Below are 18,766 nucleotides of genomic sequence, written 5' to 3' on the forward strand. Positions count from 1 at the left end.
GCGATTAGACATTATTGAATGATAGATATTATGTTGCAAGGTTGCAGACAGGGATCTGTTGGTATTATTTTATTTATTTTTATTTAGAGATACAGCACTGAAACAGGCCCTTGGGCCTACCGAGTCTGTGCTGACCATCAACCACCCATTTATATTAATCCTACATTAATCCCATATTCCTACCATATCCCCACCTTCCCTCAATTCCCCTACCTATACTAGGGGCAATTTGCAATGGCCAATTTACCTATCAACCAGCAAGTCTTTGGCTGTGGGAGGAAACCGGAGCACCCGGCGAAAACCCACACAGTCACAGGGAGAACTTGCAAACTCCGCACAGGCAGTACCCAGAACTGAACCCGGGTCGCTGAGCTGTGAGGCTGCAGTGCTAACCACTGTGCCGCCCAATAATTATCTCTAATAGTTTTAGACAGTGACAACTTCACAGCCTTATGCCAATGCATCTATTTACCTGAGCATAGTTTCGGATTATTTGCTGATCTTCAGTGGCACCAAACACACAGTATTCAGTCACCTTGGTTTTGTCTCCATCGTCAATACGTGTCCCTCCTGGGGCTACAAGAGGATAACGCACATAAACAGCTCCGTTATAAAAGTGTCACATGCTATCAAATGCCAATCACATCTCTGAAGTTCAGAACAGTACTCAAGTGTACCTTCACACCATGGATAGGTTAATCCCATTTCAAACTGCATATAAACATCACTGCACAAATATCTGTACTTGCATTTTATTCAAAGGGCCCTTCCACACCCTGCGCAGCTCACAGTGCCTTGGGACAATGCGAGAATTTATCCAGCAATTAAGCTCAACAATTGACAGTAATTTTAGTTCCATATTAATCCAACAACAATGTGCATTTCTATAGTACCCTAAACATAGTAAAACATCCCAAAGTGCTTCACAGGAGTGCAAACAGACAAAAAAAATGGGCACCAAGCCAAAAGGAGGAGATATTAGAACAGATGACCAAAAGCTTAGTCAAAGAGGTATGCTCTAAGGAGCATCTTAAAGGAGGAGAGAGGGCTTTAGGGAAGGATTCGTAGAGTTTATTGCTTAGACAACCAAAGGGGCGAAGGAAGTTAGGGACGAAGAAGAGGCCAGAATTGGAGGAATGCAGAGATTTCAGAGAGCTGTACAGCTGGAGGAGCTTAGAGAGATAGGGAAGGTCAAAAGCATGGAGGGATTTGAACATGGGGATGGACATTTTAAATTTGAGTTACTAATGGGCCGGGAAGCAATGTAGGTCAGTAAGCACAGGTGTGATGGGTGAACAAGATTTGTTGCCAACTAAATATGGAGAGAGTCTTGGATCAGTTCAATTTTATGGAGGGCAGAGCATGGGAGGATGGCCAGGGGAGCATTGGAACAATTGAATCTGGAGGTAACAAAGCATGTGGAAGTCCTGAGGTAGGGGCAAAGATGAGTGTTATTACGGAGGTGGAAGTAGGTGGTCTTGGCGATGAAGAGGAAATTATGTTTGAAGCTCAGCCCAGGGTCAAGAAGGGATGCCAAGGTTGCAAACAGTGGTCAGACAGGGGGAAGGAATTGGTGGGGAAGGAATTGGTGGCTAGGGATTGAAATTTAATCAGAGTAAATCTCTGCTCATCCAGTACTGGATGTCAGAGAAACAGCCTGACACCACCAATGCAGTGGAGGGGGTTAAGAAAGGTGGTGCGGATGTAGAGCTGTGTATCGCCAATGTACATGTGGAACCTGATGTTGAGTTTTCACATATGTCATCAAGAAGCAGCATGTGGATGAGAAAAAAAAAGAGAAAAAAAGAATAGATCTTTGGAGGACTCAAGAGATAACTGTGCAGAATCAGAAATTTTCTGGCTATGACTGGATCGTTAAGAATAATACTATAGAGGGCAGTTCCACTAAGCTGAAAATAGAGGAGAGGCAAGGGAGGGGGATGGTGTAGTCAACCAAGTCAAATGCTGCAAACAGGTCAAGAAGGATGAGGGAGGGATAGTGTACCACAGTCACAGTCACAAAAGATGTAATTTGTGATTTTGATTAGGGCTGTTTCAGTGCTGTGGCAAAGATGGAAACTTGATTGGAGAGATTCAAACATGGAGTTGCAGGAAAGATAGATCAAAAATAAACTTACTTTTACCTCAATAAATCTGGGAATAAGTTTCACGTAAGGCAGATAAAGATTTGTGAGAAAGTTCATCGGTATTTCAATAGAATGAGGACAATCTCTGTCTCATGAAGCGATTAAAAACATGTCGCAATGCTCTTCATTCAATGACTTCAATGCAACTCCAGCTATTAGTGAAATAAACTTACAACACTGGGATCACTGTCCTGAATAAATGGAAACATTTAAACTATTGGAATTCACACTTGGATGCTCTGCTGTCAAATATATCACCTATCTTGGCAGTTAGACATCAATTTGTTCACTGATTGTAACCAAGTATCTATTCATGTGCACGTTCTGGCTGCTGCTCCAGTCCTGAGCCCATCACTTCTATTGTCCCTTTTTTTTTGTTCCTCTTTATCCTTCCCAATGTCATGCCTCCTTTCCTTTCTCTTCATTCAGGTACTCTGACTTCACAAACCCCTATCCTTCACACTCATCATCCTTCCTACTTCCCTTACAGGCTTGACTCCCTGTTAAATTATCTGACAGCTTTACCTCTGTGCCTCTCTTGGCATCCTCCAAAAGGCCCACCGAGGCACTCATCGCTGCCTCCTAACAAGCAGGAACCTCAATTGCCTCATTCTATTCTTTCTTCACCCAATGCGGCTGCCAGGAGCTAATCTTGCCAACTGTCTTCATTAAGACTATGTATTTCCACCTCTGCAATGTTGCAGGGCTCTGCTCTTGCTTCAGCTAATATACTGCTGAATAAAGGCCTGCTACCAGACACGAACCAGACGGCAACCGACGACACGTGTCGGGTTTGGGTCAGATTGGGCCGGGCCCCTCTTCCAGGTCCGGCTTTCAGGCTCAGGTCGGGCCGGACATATACTGTAAGTGCTCTACCAATAACTATTGAAATTTAAAAAAAAAAAAAAACTTACCTGAGCTGGGAGTCTGGGACGAAACTGAGTCTGCACAGTGACTGAGTGACATCACTATGACATCATCGCTCATGTGCTGCAGCTTCCTGGAAGTTCCGAGTCCGAAGGTAACTAAAGGGATGGTCGGGTCGGGGTGGGCTTGAGCAAAATTGGAGGGACTAGGGCCGGGTCGGGCTCGGATCCACTGTGGTTCGGTCGGGTTCAGGTCGGGTTCTTTTTCTCGACCTGAGCAGGCCTTCACTGCTGAAACCCTCATCCATGCCTTGGTTACCTCTAAATTTCACTATTCCAACACATTTCTGGTTGGCCTGTATCGTCCTACCCTTCACAAACTTGAGGTCGTTCAAATCTCTGCTACCATATCCTAACATGCACCAAGTCCCACTCACCCATCTCCCTTGTGCTTACCAGCCTACATTGGCTTCTGGTTAAACGACCCCTCCATTTTAACATTTTCATCCTTGTTTTCAAATCCCTTAATGGCCTGACCATTTCCTATTTCTGCAATCTCCTGAAGCTGTACGCCCCTCCCTCCTAACACTTTCCCCTACCTCGTGCCCCCAAGATATCTGTGCTCTGTCAATTCTGGCTTCTTGAGCATCCTTGATTTTAATTGCTTCACCATTGGCACCATGCCTCCAGCTGCCAAGGCCTGAAGCTCTAAAAATTTCCTTCATAAACCTCTTCCCCTCTCTTTCCTCCTTTAAGACACTCCTTAAAACCTACTTCTTCAACCAAGCTTTTTGTCATCTGCCCTAATATCTCCTTATGAGCTTGGTGTCAATTGTTTTGTTTGACAACGCTTGTAAAGAACCTTGGGGTTTTTTTGGAACATTAAAGATGCTATATAAATACAAGTTATTGTTCCAAGTAAATCCTTGGAATGACTCAATAGATCTGTATTGCTGTGAATTTTGTCCAAATAAGTGACATAAAAACAATGAAGTGACTGAGGATTCAGTGATTTCTGTACATGTGTGACATGTTATCCTGTCAAAAGCTTTGGAGATCGAGGTGACAAGTTCTAAGATAGGTCACAGATATATTTAACAGTTTAGAATTCCATATGCAACAAATTGTCAACTTTGTTTGCAAATTTTATAACTCTGAAGACTTTCTAAATCCTAAACTAGTCCAGAACCTAGTCACATGTAGTAAGTGAGCAGAACATAGGAGGCATCATAAAAAGGCCATGCTAATTAGAATTTGGCATGGTAGGTGATAGCGTTCCAAACTTCATATGCAAGATGCTTGTATACCAATGCACATAGAGGGCTGAGATGGGGTTGGAGGCATGGGGGTCAACAGAATTGTGACGGGAGGTGGGAAGCGGAGGGCCCCCATCGTCTCCCTGTCGCAATGCAATTTTGTCGGGGGTGGGATGGGCCGATGAAAGCCTTCCTGCCCGGAGGCCAATTGAGATCCTTAAGTAACCTATTAACAGCCACTTAAGGGCCTCTTCCTGCCGCCGCTGGGACTTAACCAGTGGCGGGGCTTGGGGGGGGAGTGGGGGGGGGGGTCCTCCGACAACTGGGAAAGTCACCCAGTAAAACAAGATGACGTCCCTGTGGGCTTGGAGGGGGGTGTGGGGCATCTCCATGGGCAATCTGTTGCCCACGGAGGGCCCCCACCAGGAAAAACTACAACTCTCTGAACCCCCCCTCCTCCTGCACTTAACACCCACTCTCCCACCTTCTTCAATGGAGCCTACCAGTCTGGCCCAGCAATCCTACCCCACTTACCCTGGATCTGGGCTCCAGCGGTGGGCCTGGGTTTAAGGCCTCTGCAGTAATAGCAGTGGCCACCACACCCAGTGGCGCTGCCAATACTGCTGAGCTGCCAGCCCTCTGATTGGCTGGCAGCTCTTGGAGACGGGATCTCCATCTTTGAAGGGGTACCTGGCACCGGGCTGTTAATTGGCCAAGCACTGTAGAATTGCTCCGGGGTGGCTCCAGCTGGCTGAAATGGGATTCCCACTGCCATTTTGGCCCGGCACCGAGAACCCTGCCATGGACACAAAATCAAGCCCATATTGTTCATACATAAATGTGAATTACAATTTATATCAATGACTTGGCATGGTAGATAAACTTGTAGATGACACAAAGATAGGTGGGAAAGTATGTTGTGAAGAGGACATAAGGAGATTGCAGACCGTTATAGATAGGTTGAGCAAGTGGGCAAAAATCTAGCAGATGGAATTTAATGTGGGAAAATATGAAGTTTTTCACTTTGACAGGAAGAATAAAAAGCAGAATACGACTTAAACGGAGAATGACTGCAGAATGCCGAGGTGCAGAGGGTTCTAGGTGTTCTAGTGTATGAGTCACAAAAAGTTAGTATGCAGGTACAGCAGGTCATAAAAGAAGACTAATAGAATGCTATCCTATGTTATGAGAGGAACTGAAAATAAAAGTAAGAATGTTATGCTTCAGTTTGACAGGGCATTGGTGAGACCACACCTCGAATACTGTGTACAGTTTTGGTCTCCTTATTTAAGGAAGGATGTAACTGCATTGGCGGTGGTTCAGAGGAGGTTTACTAGTTTGATACCTGGAATGAGCAGGTTGTCTTATGAGGAAAGGTTGGACAGACTGGGGTTGTTTTCACTGGAGTTTAGAAGAGTGAGGGGAGACTTGATTGAAGCATATAAGATCCTGAATAGTCTTAACAAGGTGGATGTGGAAAGGTTGTTTCCTCTTGTGGGTGAGTCCAGAACTAGGGGACACGGTTTTAAAATTAGGGGTCATCCATTTAGGACAAAGATGAGGAGAATTTTTTTTCTGAGGGTTGTATGACTTTGGAACTCTCTGCCTCAGAAGATGGTGGAGGCGGGGTCAGTGAATATTTTTAAGGCGGAGGTAGATAGATTCTTGTTAGACAAGGGAATCAAAGGTTATTGGGGGTAGATGGGAGTGTGGAACTCGAGACACAAACAGATCAGCCATGATCTTAATGAATGGTGGAGCTGGCTCAAGGGGTCAAATGGCCTACTTCTGCTCCTAATTCGTATGTTTATACGTGAAGCAGGTGAGATCTTAACATAGGCCCTTGAAATACCTTTGATCTTTTTGTCACTATGTATATCAAAAATATGCAGTCAGTTTCAGGACGCTCAGGGCCAATTCCCAAAATTCCAGTGCCATTTTTCCAACATGCCACAGAAAAACAAAATTGGAGCGGCTGGAACAAAGGCAGCCTGGGAATATCGAACTCAAAAGGAGGTGAGTTAGCCATTAAAATGATTATCCATATCAGTTTGAGACAATGAATTTGGTTAACACGTTCCAGAGAGGAAATTGGGTGTAGATTGTTAGAATGACTTTGTTCATGTGGGCTCAGTGGGGTTTGTTTTGGGGGAGAACAGCAGTAGCTAGTTTGATTGCTAGCTCAATTGTTCAATTCCCAGACATGCAAAGGGTTAGAGGTCAAGCCTTTGGCTTGCTGGCTAGCTGAGAAAGTAAAGGCAATTTGTAAAAACTTGGATTGGGAACTGGCACTGAGGGAGACATTTCCTCTTTCTAAAATCAGTTTCATGCATATGGGCTTTTAACAGTGAAGTTCAGCCTATTTCAGGGATTATGTTCATCACATTAAAAAACAAATTACCCAAAGAATAGTGATCAGGTTGAAATTCATTGCAACTATCATCTGTTTGTTCACACACTACCTGTAAAGTAAACCGCATTCTTAGTTTGCATTTCCTTTGAGTCATTCGGATGTTTATTGAGTCACCATCCCAAAGATACAAGAATTGCATGTAGGGGCACATGGAAGATTACAGTATTAAGCCAAGGAGTTTTATTGCTGTGACCCACGGCGGTGCACTATTGTACAACTAGATTGTCGGTAGTAAAAGTCAACTCCTGATCACAGGGAATGTAGGATCCAGTTATGGGAGAGACCTGTGTGATACTGAACACAAGAAAACAGCTACTGCAGACAGGGACACACCTGGATTTCATCAAAATAAGGCAAGGTATGTCATAACACACAGAATCCTCTGAATTACCATGAACAGTACCATGAAATACACACTGGTGTATTTAAAAATTAGAAAATGCTCGAGATACACAGATCAGTCAGCTACTGAGAGAAAACTCCTACACGTGGGATCTCATCACAGTTGCGGGCAGAAGACCACTTTGTAAACACAAGCCATTAAAACTATTAAACTGCCTTTTGTGAAAGTAAATCTCTCCCTCAGTAAAACATAGACTTTAATTTTTGGAGCCAAGTAAATTTGTAAGGTGTATTTTTTATATTTTATTATTTAAACTAAAAGTGTGTGTGGGGGCGGGGGGGGGGAGAGTCTGGTGAAAGAATAGTGATCAGATTGAAATTCATTGTAACTATCATCTGTTTGTTCATATATTACATGTAAAATAAACCGCATTCTTAGTTTGCATTGCCCTCATGAGGATGTTTATTGACTCACCTTCCCAGAGATATAAGAATTGCATGTTTGCATGGAGGTTTAGAAATCTAAACAGAAAAGTCGAGGTAGTACAGCAGTGGAGGGATTCAGGTAAAGAAGAGCAAAGTGGGACAGGAAGGGATAGAGTGTTTAATGGTAATAGTGCAACAAATAAGGCCCATGAAAGGAATAGTAGTTCAAAAACATTAAATGCTCTTTATATGAATGCACAAAGCATTTGTAATATGCCCCAAATAAAGGTAAATGGTTTAGATCTAATTGCTATTAGAGACATGGGCCAGAATTTTTCTGAGGCGGCAGAAGTCCTGCTGCCAGGGCCTAAAGCAGGAGGTGACCCCACTTCTGCGGGCAGTGGGACCTGGGGCTGCATTTTGCCAGTGGCAGCCAAGTATGCGGCTGCTGCCCTATTAAGGATGGCAGACTGCCCCGAAGAGCCGCTGGCCCAGAGAACTGGCACCTCAACAGCACCACTGCTAGCTGTGGCCATTGCTGAGGCTGCAGCTGCAGGATGAGGCATTTCAATGCCTGCTGTCCTTGAAGACAGTAAGTGGGGCTAGGGTTGCTAGAGTCCGGCAGACAGGCCCCGGCAATCGCATGGATTGGGGGGTGGTGGGAGAAGAGTCGCTGAGGGCAGGCGTGCCATTGCCATGGGGACAGTCGCCAGGGGACTCCTCCGTGGGCCATAGAGTGCATATAAAGGAGGGCACCCCCTGCCCCCCTCACCAGAGCTTCACTGGGCAGTCGCCCCACGTTGCAGTGTGGGCAGAAACCCCATGTAAGTGGGAAGTGGCCCTTAATTGGCCACTTAAGTGGCTCAAGTGGCCACTTAAGTGGGCAGCTGAAATGCCAGCTTTCCTGCCGCTGGCAAAATGTCATGGCAGTGGGAAGACATCGGGTACAATGTCTTGTACATTGTCTCCCAGCCCATCCCCAAAGAGCTGGTAAATTCAGCCCATAGTTACATGGTGACCAAGGTTGGTAAATAAGTATTTCAGGGTACACAACATTTTGAAAAGACAGGTAGAATGGAAAAGGAGGAGTAACCCTGATAGTAAAGGATGACATAAGGACAGTAGTAAGAAAGAGTCTTGGCTCAAAAGATCAGGAAACAGAATAACTACGGTCAGACAACGCTGGTGAGACTAATATACAGGCCCCCTAACAATAGTTCTACTATTGGACAGAGCAATAAGCGAGAACTAATTGAAGCCTGTAATAAAGGCAATGTAATAATTGTGGCGAACTTTAATCTTCATATAGACTGGACAAATCAAATTGGCAAAGGTAATCTGGAAGATCAGTTTATAGAATGTTTTCACGGCAGTTTCCTGGAACAATATGTTGTGGAACCAACTAGGAATAAAGATATTTAATGCCCATTATTGTGTAATGAGGCAGGTTTAATTAGTAATCTCTAGTAAAAGATCCTCTGTGGAAAAAGTAATCATAATACAATTGGATTCCACATTAAGTTTGGGAGCAACATACACCAGTCCAAAACAAGAATCTCAAACTTAAAAAAAGCCAATTGCACAGGTATGAGGAGAGCGCTAGTGAGGGTTGACTGGGTAAATTGACTAAAAAGTATGGCAGTAAATAACGGTGGGAAACATTTAAAGAAGCGATTCAAAATGTTCAAAAAGATACATTCCATTAAAGAACAAAAACTCAGCGAGAACGATACATTCGTGGCTTACTAGTGAAGTTCAGGATAGTCTTAGAGTAAAAGAAGAGGTTTGTAATGTCACAAAGAATCGTAGCAAGTCTGAGGATTGGGAGAGTTTTAGAAACCAGTGACCAAAAAGTTAATAAAAAGGGAAAAAAAATAGAATGAGAGTAAACTAGCCGGGAATATAAAAAGATTTTAAGAGTTTTTATAAGTATATAGGAGAATAGCTAAAGTCCCTTAGAGCAGAGACAGGAGAAATTATCATGGGTAATGAAGAAATGGTAAAGACATTGAACAAATATTTTGTGTCTGTCTTCACAGTAAAAGACACAAGTTATATACAAGAAATAGAGGGTAGCCAAGGGGCTAATAAGCATGAGGAACTTAAGTTAATTATCAGCAGAGAAAATGTATTGGAGAAACTTAAGTTTCTAAAAGCCAACAAATCCCCAGGATCTGATGGCCTATACTATAGCGTTCTAAAAGAGGTAGCTGCAGAGATGGTAGATGCACTGGCTATGATTTTCCAATATTCCCAAGATTCTAGAATGGTCCCAGCAGATTGGAAGTTAGCAAATGGAATGGCGCTATTCAAGAAAAGAGGGAGAGAGAAAACAAGGAACTACAGACCAGTTAGCCAGTCATCGTGAAAATGCTGGAATCTAATAAGGAAGTCTTTACAATGCACTTAGGAAATCACAGTATGATCAGACAAAGTCAACATGATTTTATGAAAGGGAAATCATGTTTGACAAATATATTAGTGTTATTGTTTTGATGATGTAACTAGTAGGATAGATAAAGGGGAGACAGTAGATGTTGTATACCTGGATTTCCAAAAGGCATTTGATAAATGTTTAATACGCAAGATAGGGACTCATGGAGTTGGGGGTAATATATTAGCAAGGAGGGAAGATTGTTCAATAGACAGAAAGCAGAGAGTAGGGATAAACAGGGCATTTTCAAGTTGGTAGGCTGTAACTAGTACAGTGCCAAAAGGATCAGTGTTAGGGCCTCAGCGATTTATAAACTATATATTAATAACTTAGACGAAGAGACCGTGAGTAATGTATCTAAGTTTGCTGATGGTACAAAGCTATGTGGGAATGTAAGCCATGAGGAGGACACAGAGACTTCAAAGAGATAGAGACAGGTTAAGTGAGTGGGCAACAAGGTGATAGATGGAGTATAATGTAGGGAAGCATGAGATTATTCACTTTGGTAATAATAGAAAGGCAGATTTTTTTTTTTATAAAAGGTGCGAACTTTTGAATATTGATGTTCTGATAAAATTGGGTGTACTCATACAAGGACCACAGAAAGTTAGAATGCTGATACAGCAAGCAAGAAGGAAGATAAATGGCATGTAGGATTTTATTGCAAGGGGACTGGAGTACAAGAATAAGGAAGTCTTGCTACAGTAGTGTAGAGCTTCGGTGAGATCACACCTGGAATACTGTGAGCAGTTTTGGTCTCCTTATCTAATGAAGGATATACTTGCCTTGGAGGCAGGACAGCAAAGGTTCACTAGATTGCTCCCTGGGATGAGGGGGTTGTCCTATGATGAGAGGCTAAGTAAACTGGGCCCAATCTCTCTGGAGTTTAGAAGAATGAATGGTGATCTCATTGAAACAAACAAGATTCTGCAGGGCATTGATAGGGTAGACACAGAGGTTGTTTTCCCTGGCTGAGGAATCTAGAGCATGGGGGCACAGCCTCAGGATAAGGGCTTAATCATTTAGGACTGAGATGTGGAGAAATGTCTTCACTATGAGGGTCCTGAATCTTTGGAATTCTCTAACCCACAGGATACAGTATACCTAAGGTTGATTTTAGTCAGAATTTTGGTCTCTCAATACATCAAAGGATATGGCAAGTAGGTGTAAACTGGAGTTGAGGCAGAAGATCAGCCATGATCATATTGAATTGTGGAGCAGGTTCTAGGGGCACTATGGTCTACTCCTGCTCCTACTTCTTATGTTCTTATTCACAATCAATAACCCTAAACAAAAATATAGGAGGTACTGCTATTTAGTGTCATTCAAATGTTTAGCCATACATTGTAACTGACACTATTCAGTGCTATGCATATCCAATTGTGGCTAATCAGCACTATTCATTCATACAATTGGCATACAATACAACAACTTGTATTTATATAGCACATTTTATGTAATAAACATCCCCAGGCACTTTACAGGAGCGTTATAAAGCAAATTTGACCCCAAGTCACATGTGGAGGTATTAGGGCAGATGGCCAAAATTTCGTCAAAGAAGCAGGTTTTAAGAAGTGACTTAAAGAAGGAAAGAGGAGAGGGGCAGAGAGATTAGGGAAGGAACTCCAGAGATTAGGGTCTAGGCAGCTAAAGGCATTGCCACCAACGGTGGAGTGATTAAAGTTAATAATGCTTAAGAGGCCAGAATTAGAGGAACGTAGATATCTTGGAGGGTTGTGGGGATGGAGGAGATTACAGAGATCAGGAGGGGTGAGACCATGAAGGGAATTGAAAACAAGGATGACAGTTTTAAAATTGAGGCATTGCTTAACTGGGAGCTAGCATAGGTCAGCGAGCACAGGGCTGATAGGTTAATAGGATGTGAGGTGCCGAAGAAGGGTCACTGACCCGAAACGTTAACTCTGCTTCTCTTTCCACAGATGCTGCCAGACCTGCTGAGTGATTCCAGCAGATGAGATATGTTGTGTTCCAAAAATAGCATACAGTCTGGCCTCCGTGTAAACGTAGACAAGTCACTGGGATCTTTGAAAACAGTTCTGTTCAGGCGGCGTTGAAAATTTTCTTCGCAGACAGGACACAAGATGAGTTAACACAGTGGACTTCTCAGGGTCTTTTAGAGGGGTGCTGGAAAGCTAAGCTGGGTTGTGGCCCTCTCTCCTTCCTTGGGAATTCTCTTCTTCTGCAGGCTTGACTCTTTCAACATTCAACAAGAATCCAGTCTCTTCCTCAGCAGGCTTGCCCTGTCAAGGGGCACGTGACTGTCACTTCTCTGCCCACATCTTCCCCAGTTACCAGGGTTTCTGTTCTATTTTTAGCTTGAATCATGTGACAACCAGTAAACAAAGTTGTTGCCAAATTTGTTCTTTCACTGTCCTCAATACCCTCTTGAAAAAAAAACTGGTCCAACATTGCTTCAAATTTGACTATGAATTCCTTAAAATATTTTTTTTTTTTTTTTTAAACAGAAACACAAGCACTTTCATAACATCAGGGAGAGGGATGGAGTCGGTGCCGGGAGAATGGATTTTGTAGCGGAGACCGAAGACCCGTGGGCTCAAAATTGGTCTGTAACTGTTTAGACACAGATTTGGAACCTGCCCACACCAGTTCCCATTGAGGCAGGCAGTATGCAAATTTTGTGCTCTCATTTCTATGATTTCCGTGTGCTGGCTACGACTGTGGCCATAGGATCCGACCTCTAGGATAATGGTATGTCACTGCCTTATGGCCCTGCTCAACTCCCACCTCAGCCTCATTCTGCTATCTGGGATGATGTGCAAGCTGAAGATGGTGTAACCATGGACCTGTTGTTTTCCTTCCCAAACCCCTTCCCTCACCCCAACACTCCCTTTCTGATATTATGTTTTCAGACACTGAAGAGCTGTTGCCTGCCCAGCCATAGCAGCCCCCCGAGAAAGAAATAGAGCAACAGCAACCAATGATGGAGAAGCACCATCACTTGGAAGCATAGAAAACAGGAGCAGGAGTAGGCCATTCAGCCCTGCTCCGCCATTCATTATGATCATGGCTGATCATCCAACTCAGTATAGTGTTCCCTTTTGCCCCATACCGTTTGATCCCTTTAGACCCAAGAGCTATATCTAACTCCTTCTTGAAAACATACAATGTTTTGGCCTCAACTGCTTTCTGTGGTAGCAAATTCCACAGGCTCACCACTCTCTGGGTGAAGAAATTTCTCCTCATCTCAGTCCTGAAAGGTTTACCCCGTATCCTTAGACTATGATCCCTGGTTCTGGACTCCCCCACCATTGGGAACATCCTTCCTGCATCTACCCTGTCAAGTCCTGTTAGAATTCTATAGGTTTCTATGAGATTCCCCCTCACTCTTCTGAACTCCAGCAAATATAATCCTAACTGACTCAATCTCTCCTCATACGTCAGTCCCACCATCCCAGGAATCAGTCTGGTAAACCTTCGCTGCACTCCCTCTATAGCAAGAGCATCCTTCCTCAGATAAGGAGACCAAAACTGCACACAATATTCCAGGTGTGGCCTCACCAAGGCCCTGTATAATTGCAGCAAGAGATCCCTGCTCCTGTACTCAAATCTTCTCGCTATGAAGACCAACATACCGTTTGCCTTTTTTAGCGCCTGTTGCACCTGCATGCTTACCTTCAGCGACTGGTGTACGTGAACTCCCAGGTCTCACTGCATATTCCCCTCTCTCAGTTTATAGCCGTTCAAATAATAATCTGCCTTCCTGGTTTAGCTACCAAAGTGGATAACCTCCCATTTATCCACATTATACTGCATCTGCCATGCATTAACCCACTCACTCAACTTGTCCAAATCACCCTGAAGCCTTTCTGCATCCTCCTCACAACTCACCCTCCCACCCAGTTTGGTGTCATCTGCAAATTTGGAGAGATTACATTTAGTTCCCTCATCGAAATCATTAATGTATATTGTGAATAGCTGGGGTCCTAGCACCGATCCCTGCGGTACTCCACTAGTCACTGCCTGCCATTCGGAAAAAGACCCATTTATCCCTACCCTTTGTTTCCTGTCCGCCAACCAATTTTCTATCCTTCGCAATACACTACCCCCAATCCCATGCACTTTAATTTTACATGCTAATCTCTTGTGGGACTTTGTCGAAAGCTTTCTGAAAGTCCAAATAAACCACATCCACTGGCTCCCCCTCATCAACTCTACTAGTTACATCCTCGAAGAATTCTAGTAGATTTGTCAAGCATGATTTCCCTTTCATAAATCCATGCTGATTCTGCCTGATTCTACCACTGTTCTCTAAGTGCTCTACTACAAAATCTTTGATAATGGATTCTAGAATTTTTCCCACGACCGCCGTCCGGCTGACTGGTTTATAATTCCCTGCTTTCTCTCTACCTCCCTTTTTAAATCGTGTCATATATGGCCTCCGTCACCTCCCAGATGCTCCAACAGCTTACTGGGAGATGCTCAAGATGTTGCCCTCTCCTGCTTAGAAAGATCCAGATGCACAAAAGGTCAATGCCACAGTGACCTTGACAGTGCCATCCTTGTCCTGGTGTGAGGCTCCAGATCAGGTTGAAGGAAATTGCAGTTTTGTGGCCACCACCTTGTTCAACCAGAGTCACCTCAGGCGCTGTTCCTCGGCCAGGTGGAGGCAAGAGAAATGCTCTCAAAAAACCCCTGGTGGGAAGGGCTTTCTGTGAAGAGCTCTCTTCCTCCTCCTCCTTCGCAGAGCTTCTCCGCTCTGCAGCCTTTGCTCCTTTTACTGCTAATGTTGCAGACCCAGAGGCACTGCAACCACAGCCCATACTTAGAATCGTAGAATAGTTACAGCACAGAAGGAGGCCATTCAACCTGTCATGTCTTTGCCAGCTCCCGGTAAAAGCAACTCAGCTAGTCCCACTTTTCCCCATAGCCGTGCAAACTTTCTCTCGTCAGGTGCATATGCAATTCCCTTCATAAAGCTAATACTGAATCTGCCTCCAGCACTCTCAGGCAGTGCTTTCCAAATCCGAACCACCCACTGCGTAAAAAGGGGTCTTCTCTTGTCGCCTTTGGTTCTTTTGCCAATCACGTAAATCATAGCCCTCTGTTCCTCTCCCTTGTGCCAATGGGAACAGTTTCTCCCAATCTACTCTGTCCAGACCCGTCATGATTTTAAACACCTCTATCAAATCTTCTCTTCTCCAAGGAGAACCACCCCAGCTTCTCCAATCTATCCATGTCACTGAAGTTCCTCATCCCTGGAACCATTCTCGTAAATTGTTTTTGCACCCTCTCTAATGCCTTCATATCTTCCTAAAATGTGGTACCCATAATTGGACACAATACTCCAGCTGAGGCCGAACCAGCGTACTATAAAAGGTTCATCATAACTTCCATTGTACTCTATGCCACTATTTATGAAGCCCAGGATCCCATATGCCTTATGACCACTTTCTCAACCTGCCCTGCCACCTTCAATGATTTGTGCACATATACCCCAGGTCTGTTCCTGAACCCCCTTTAAAATTGTGCCCTTTAGATTATATTGACTCTCATCATTCTTCCTAACAAAATGTATCAATTCATACTTCCCTGCATTAAATTTCATCTGCTGTGATCCGTCATTCCACCAACTTGTCTACGTCCTCTTGAAGTCTATAACTATGTTCCTCACAGTTCACAATACTTTGCAAGTTTTGTGTCATCTGCAAGCTTTGAAGTTGTGCTATGCACACCCAAATCAAGGTCATTAATATAAATCAAGAAAAGCAGCAGTCCTCGTACAGACCTCTGGGGAACCATACTATATATACCTTCCTCTACTCCAAGAAACAATCATTCACCACTACTCTGTTTCCTGACACTCAGCCAACTTCATATCCATGCTGCCACTGTCCCTTTTATTGAATGGGCTTCAACTTTGCTGACAAGCCTATTATGTGGCACACTATCAAACGCCTTTTGGAAGTTCACATACACCACATCAACTACATGACCCTGATTAACCTTCTCTGTTATTTCATCAAAAAACTCAATCAAGTTAATTAAAAACTATTTCCCTTTAACATATCCGTGCTGGCTTTCCTTAATTTGTCCACACTTATCCAAGTGACTGTTAATATTGTCCCGGATTATCATTTCAAAAAGCTTTCCCGACACTGAGGTTAAACTGACTGACCTGTAGTTGCTGGGTTTATCCTTACACTCTTTTCTGAACAAGGGTGAAACATTTGCAATTCTCCAGTTCTCTGGCATCACCCCTGTATCTGAGAAAGACTTGAAAATTATGGCCAATGCCTCTACAATTTTCACCCAGCATCCTCAGACCCATCACATCTCAGTCACTAAATCCTGTGACCTCCCTGATTTTGTGCAGCAGCTGTCCAAAACAGCGGCAAAAAATTGAGCACTGTACTTTCACTAACTTTGCCTAAGCAGAAGGAAGTCAAAAGCACCTCACCTGCAAATTGGTGGCTGGCCTCTGAATAACACTGTGTGGGATGAGTGGGGAGGTCCTTCATGCTATTTAATACATGTTAAGTTGAGAATGATTAGTACAGACATTCAGTGCACATGTGCTGACCAAGTTTGTTAAATGACACCAGCCGGAATGGTTGTCTGACATCATGATAACACCTCTGCTAATAATCCAGCGCACGTACAGCATACTCAGGCTAACACCCTTCCCAGCACCACGTGGGCTGCACTAAAAGCAGCTAGAAGCATGGCCAGTGCCATTGCAGGCCTTTTGGGGTTTCCGTAGGATGAGCACTCGCAGCACATTATGCATGTTGCATTCTCAGTACATGATGAAGGCTTTCATATTGTCTGCTGGATCTCTGAATTGACATCCAACTGGTGCTGCTGGGCTCACAGAGAGTCAATGGAAAAAAGGATGCAAAGTGGCCATGACAAACTGCATCTAACATCATCAACTTACGATATTATGAAGCACAAATAGGGCTGGATTATGTCATGGCAGCAGACTCCTGATACCAGGTCAGTCTTTTGAAGCCTCACCGCCAACCCCCCACTCCCCCACCACCGTGTGATTTAACAGCGCCAGGCTAATCAGAGGGCTGGCAGCTCAATACTAATTGGCCATGCCACCGGGAGCTGTTGCCACTGCCGGTACTGCAAGAGGCCTTGGACCCAGGCCCAGCACTGGAGCCCGGACCCAGGTTTAGTGAGACGGGGTCATTGGGGCCGGACTGACAGGCCTCGGTGGGGTGGCGGGGGAGCTTGGAAGCAGGGGGAGTAGGAGGGAGGGGGGTCACGGCGGTCGAGTGTTTACCAGTGAGAGGCCTCCATGGGCCATAGATTACGCACGGAGGTGGGCCCCATGCCAAGCCCGCAGGGAGGTCGTATCGTTTTACTGGAGAACCTCCACACGTGCTGAAGCACCCCCGTCACTGGTTAAATCCCAGTGGCAGTAGAAAGAGGCCCTTAAGTGGCTGGTAACAGGCCTCTGGGCGGGAAGGCTGTCATCAGCCTATCCCATCCCCAAATGTCTTTTTTTATTCGTTTGTGGGTTGTGGGTGTCCCTGGCTAGGCCAGCATTTATTGCCCGTCCCAAACTGTCCTTGAGAAGGTGAGCTGCCTTCTTGAACCTCTGCAGTTCCTGGGGTGTAGGTACACCCACTGTGCGGTTAGGAAGGGAGTTCCAGGATTTTGACCCAGCAACAGTGAAGGAACGGTGATATAGTTCCCAGTCAGGAAGGTATGTGGCTTTGAGGGGAATTTGCAGGTGGTGGCGTTTCCATGCATCTACTGCCCTTGTCCTTCCAGGCGGTGGTAGAGGTCGCAGGTATGGAAGGTGCTGTCGAAGGAGCCTTGATGAGTTGCTGCAGTGCATCTTGTAGATGGTACACACTGCTGCCAATATGCGTCCGTCGTGAAAGGGGTGAATGTTGAAGGTGGTACATGGGGTGCCAATCAAGTGGGCTGCTTTGTCCTGGATGGTGTTGAGCTTCTTGAATGTTGTTGGAGCTGCACCCATCCAGGCAAGTGAAGAGTATTCCATCACACTCCTGACTTGTGCCTTGTAGACAGTGGACAGGCATTGGGGAGTCAGGAGATGAGTTACTTGGCACAGAGTTCCCAGCCTCTGACCTGCTCTTGTAGCCACAGCATTTATGTGGCTGGTCCAGTTCAGTTTCTGGTCAATGGTAACCCCTAGGATGTTGATAGTGGGGTTTCAGTGATGGTAATATCATTGAACATCAAGGGGAGATGGTTAGATTCTCTCTTGTTTGAAATGGTCATTGCCTGGAACTTGTCTAGCACGAATGTTACTTGCCACTTATCAGCCCAAGCCTGGATGTTGGCCAGGTCTTACTGTATATGGACATGGGCTGCTTCAGTATGTGAGGAGTCATGAATGGTGCTAAACATTGTGAAATCATCAGCGAACATCTCCACTTCAGACCTTGTGATGAAGGGAAGGTCATTGATGAAGCAGCTAAAGATGGTTGGACCTAGGACACTACCCTGAGGAACGCCTGTAGTGATGTCCTGGAGCAGAGATGATAGACCTCCAACAACCACAGCCATCTTCCTTTCTGCTAGTTATGACTCCAACCAGCAGAGGATGTTCCTTCTGAGTCCCACTGACTCTAGTTTTGCTATGACTCCTTGATGCCATACTCGGTCAAATGCTGCCTTGATGTCAAGGTCAGTCGCTCTCCAACTCTGGAGTTCAGCTCTTTTGTCCATATTTGGACCAAGGCTGCAATGAATCAGGAGCTGAGTGGCCCTGCGGAACCAAAACTAAGCGTCAGTCAGCAGGCTATTGCTGAGCAAGTGCCGCACACGAACACTGTCGATGACACCTTCCATCACTTTGCTGATGATTGAGAGTAGACTGATGGGGCGGTAACTGGCCAGGTTGGATTTGTTTTGCT

The 18,766-nt window shown here is 44.7% G+C and overlaps 1 protein-coding gene across 3 annotated transcripts in view; it reads right to left on the minus strand.

The window, feature by feature from the left end:
- The window catches only part of LOC137346060 (eIF5-mimic protein 1), a 102,444-nt gene that overhangs the window by 37,512 nt on the left and 46,166 nt on the right, over positions 1 to 18,766 (minus strand). For all 3 annotated transcript variants that reach the window (XM_068009362.1, XM_068009345.1, XM_068009353.1), the window contains one exon: positions 473 to 576. In XM_068009362.1, coding sequence (XP_067865463.1) covers positions 473 to 576 — 104 coding nt within the window. The remainder of the gene's footprint in view (positions 1 to 472; positions 577 to 18,766) is intronic.

This window comes from Heterodontus francisci, chromosome 2 (genome assembly GCF_036365525.1).
Source record: "Heterodontus francisci isolate sHetFra1 chromosome 2, sHetFra1.hap1, whole genome shotgun sequence".
In the NCBI taxonomy this organism is placed as follows: domain Eukaryota; kingdom Metazoa; phylum Chordata; class Chondrichthyes; order Heterodontiformes; family Heterodontidae; genus Heterodontus; species Heterodontus francisci.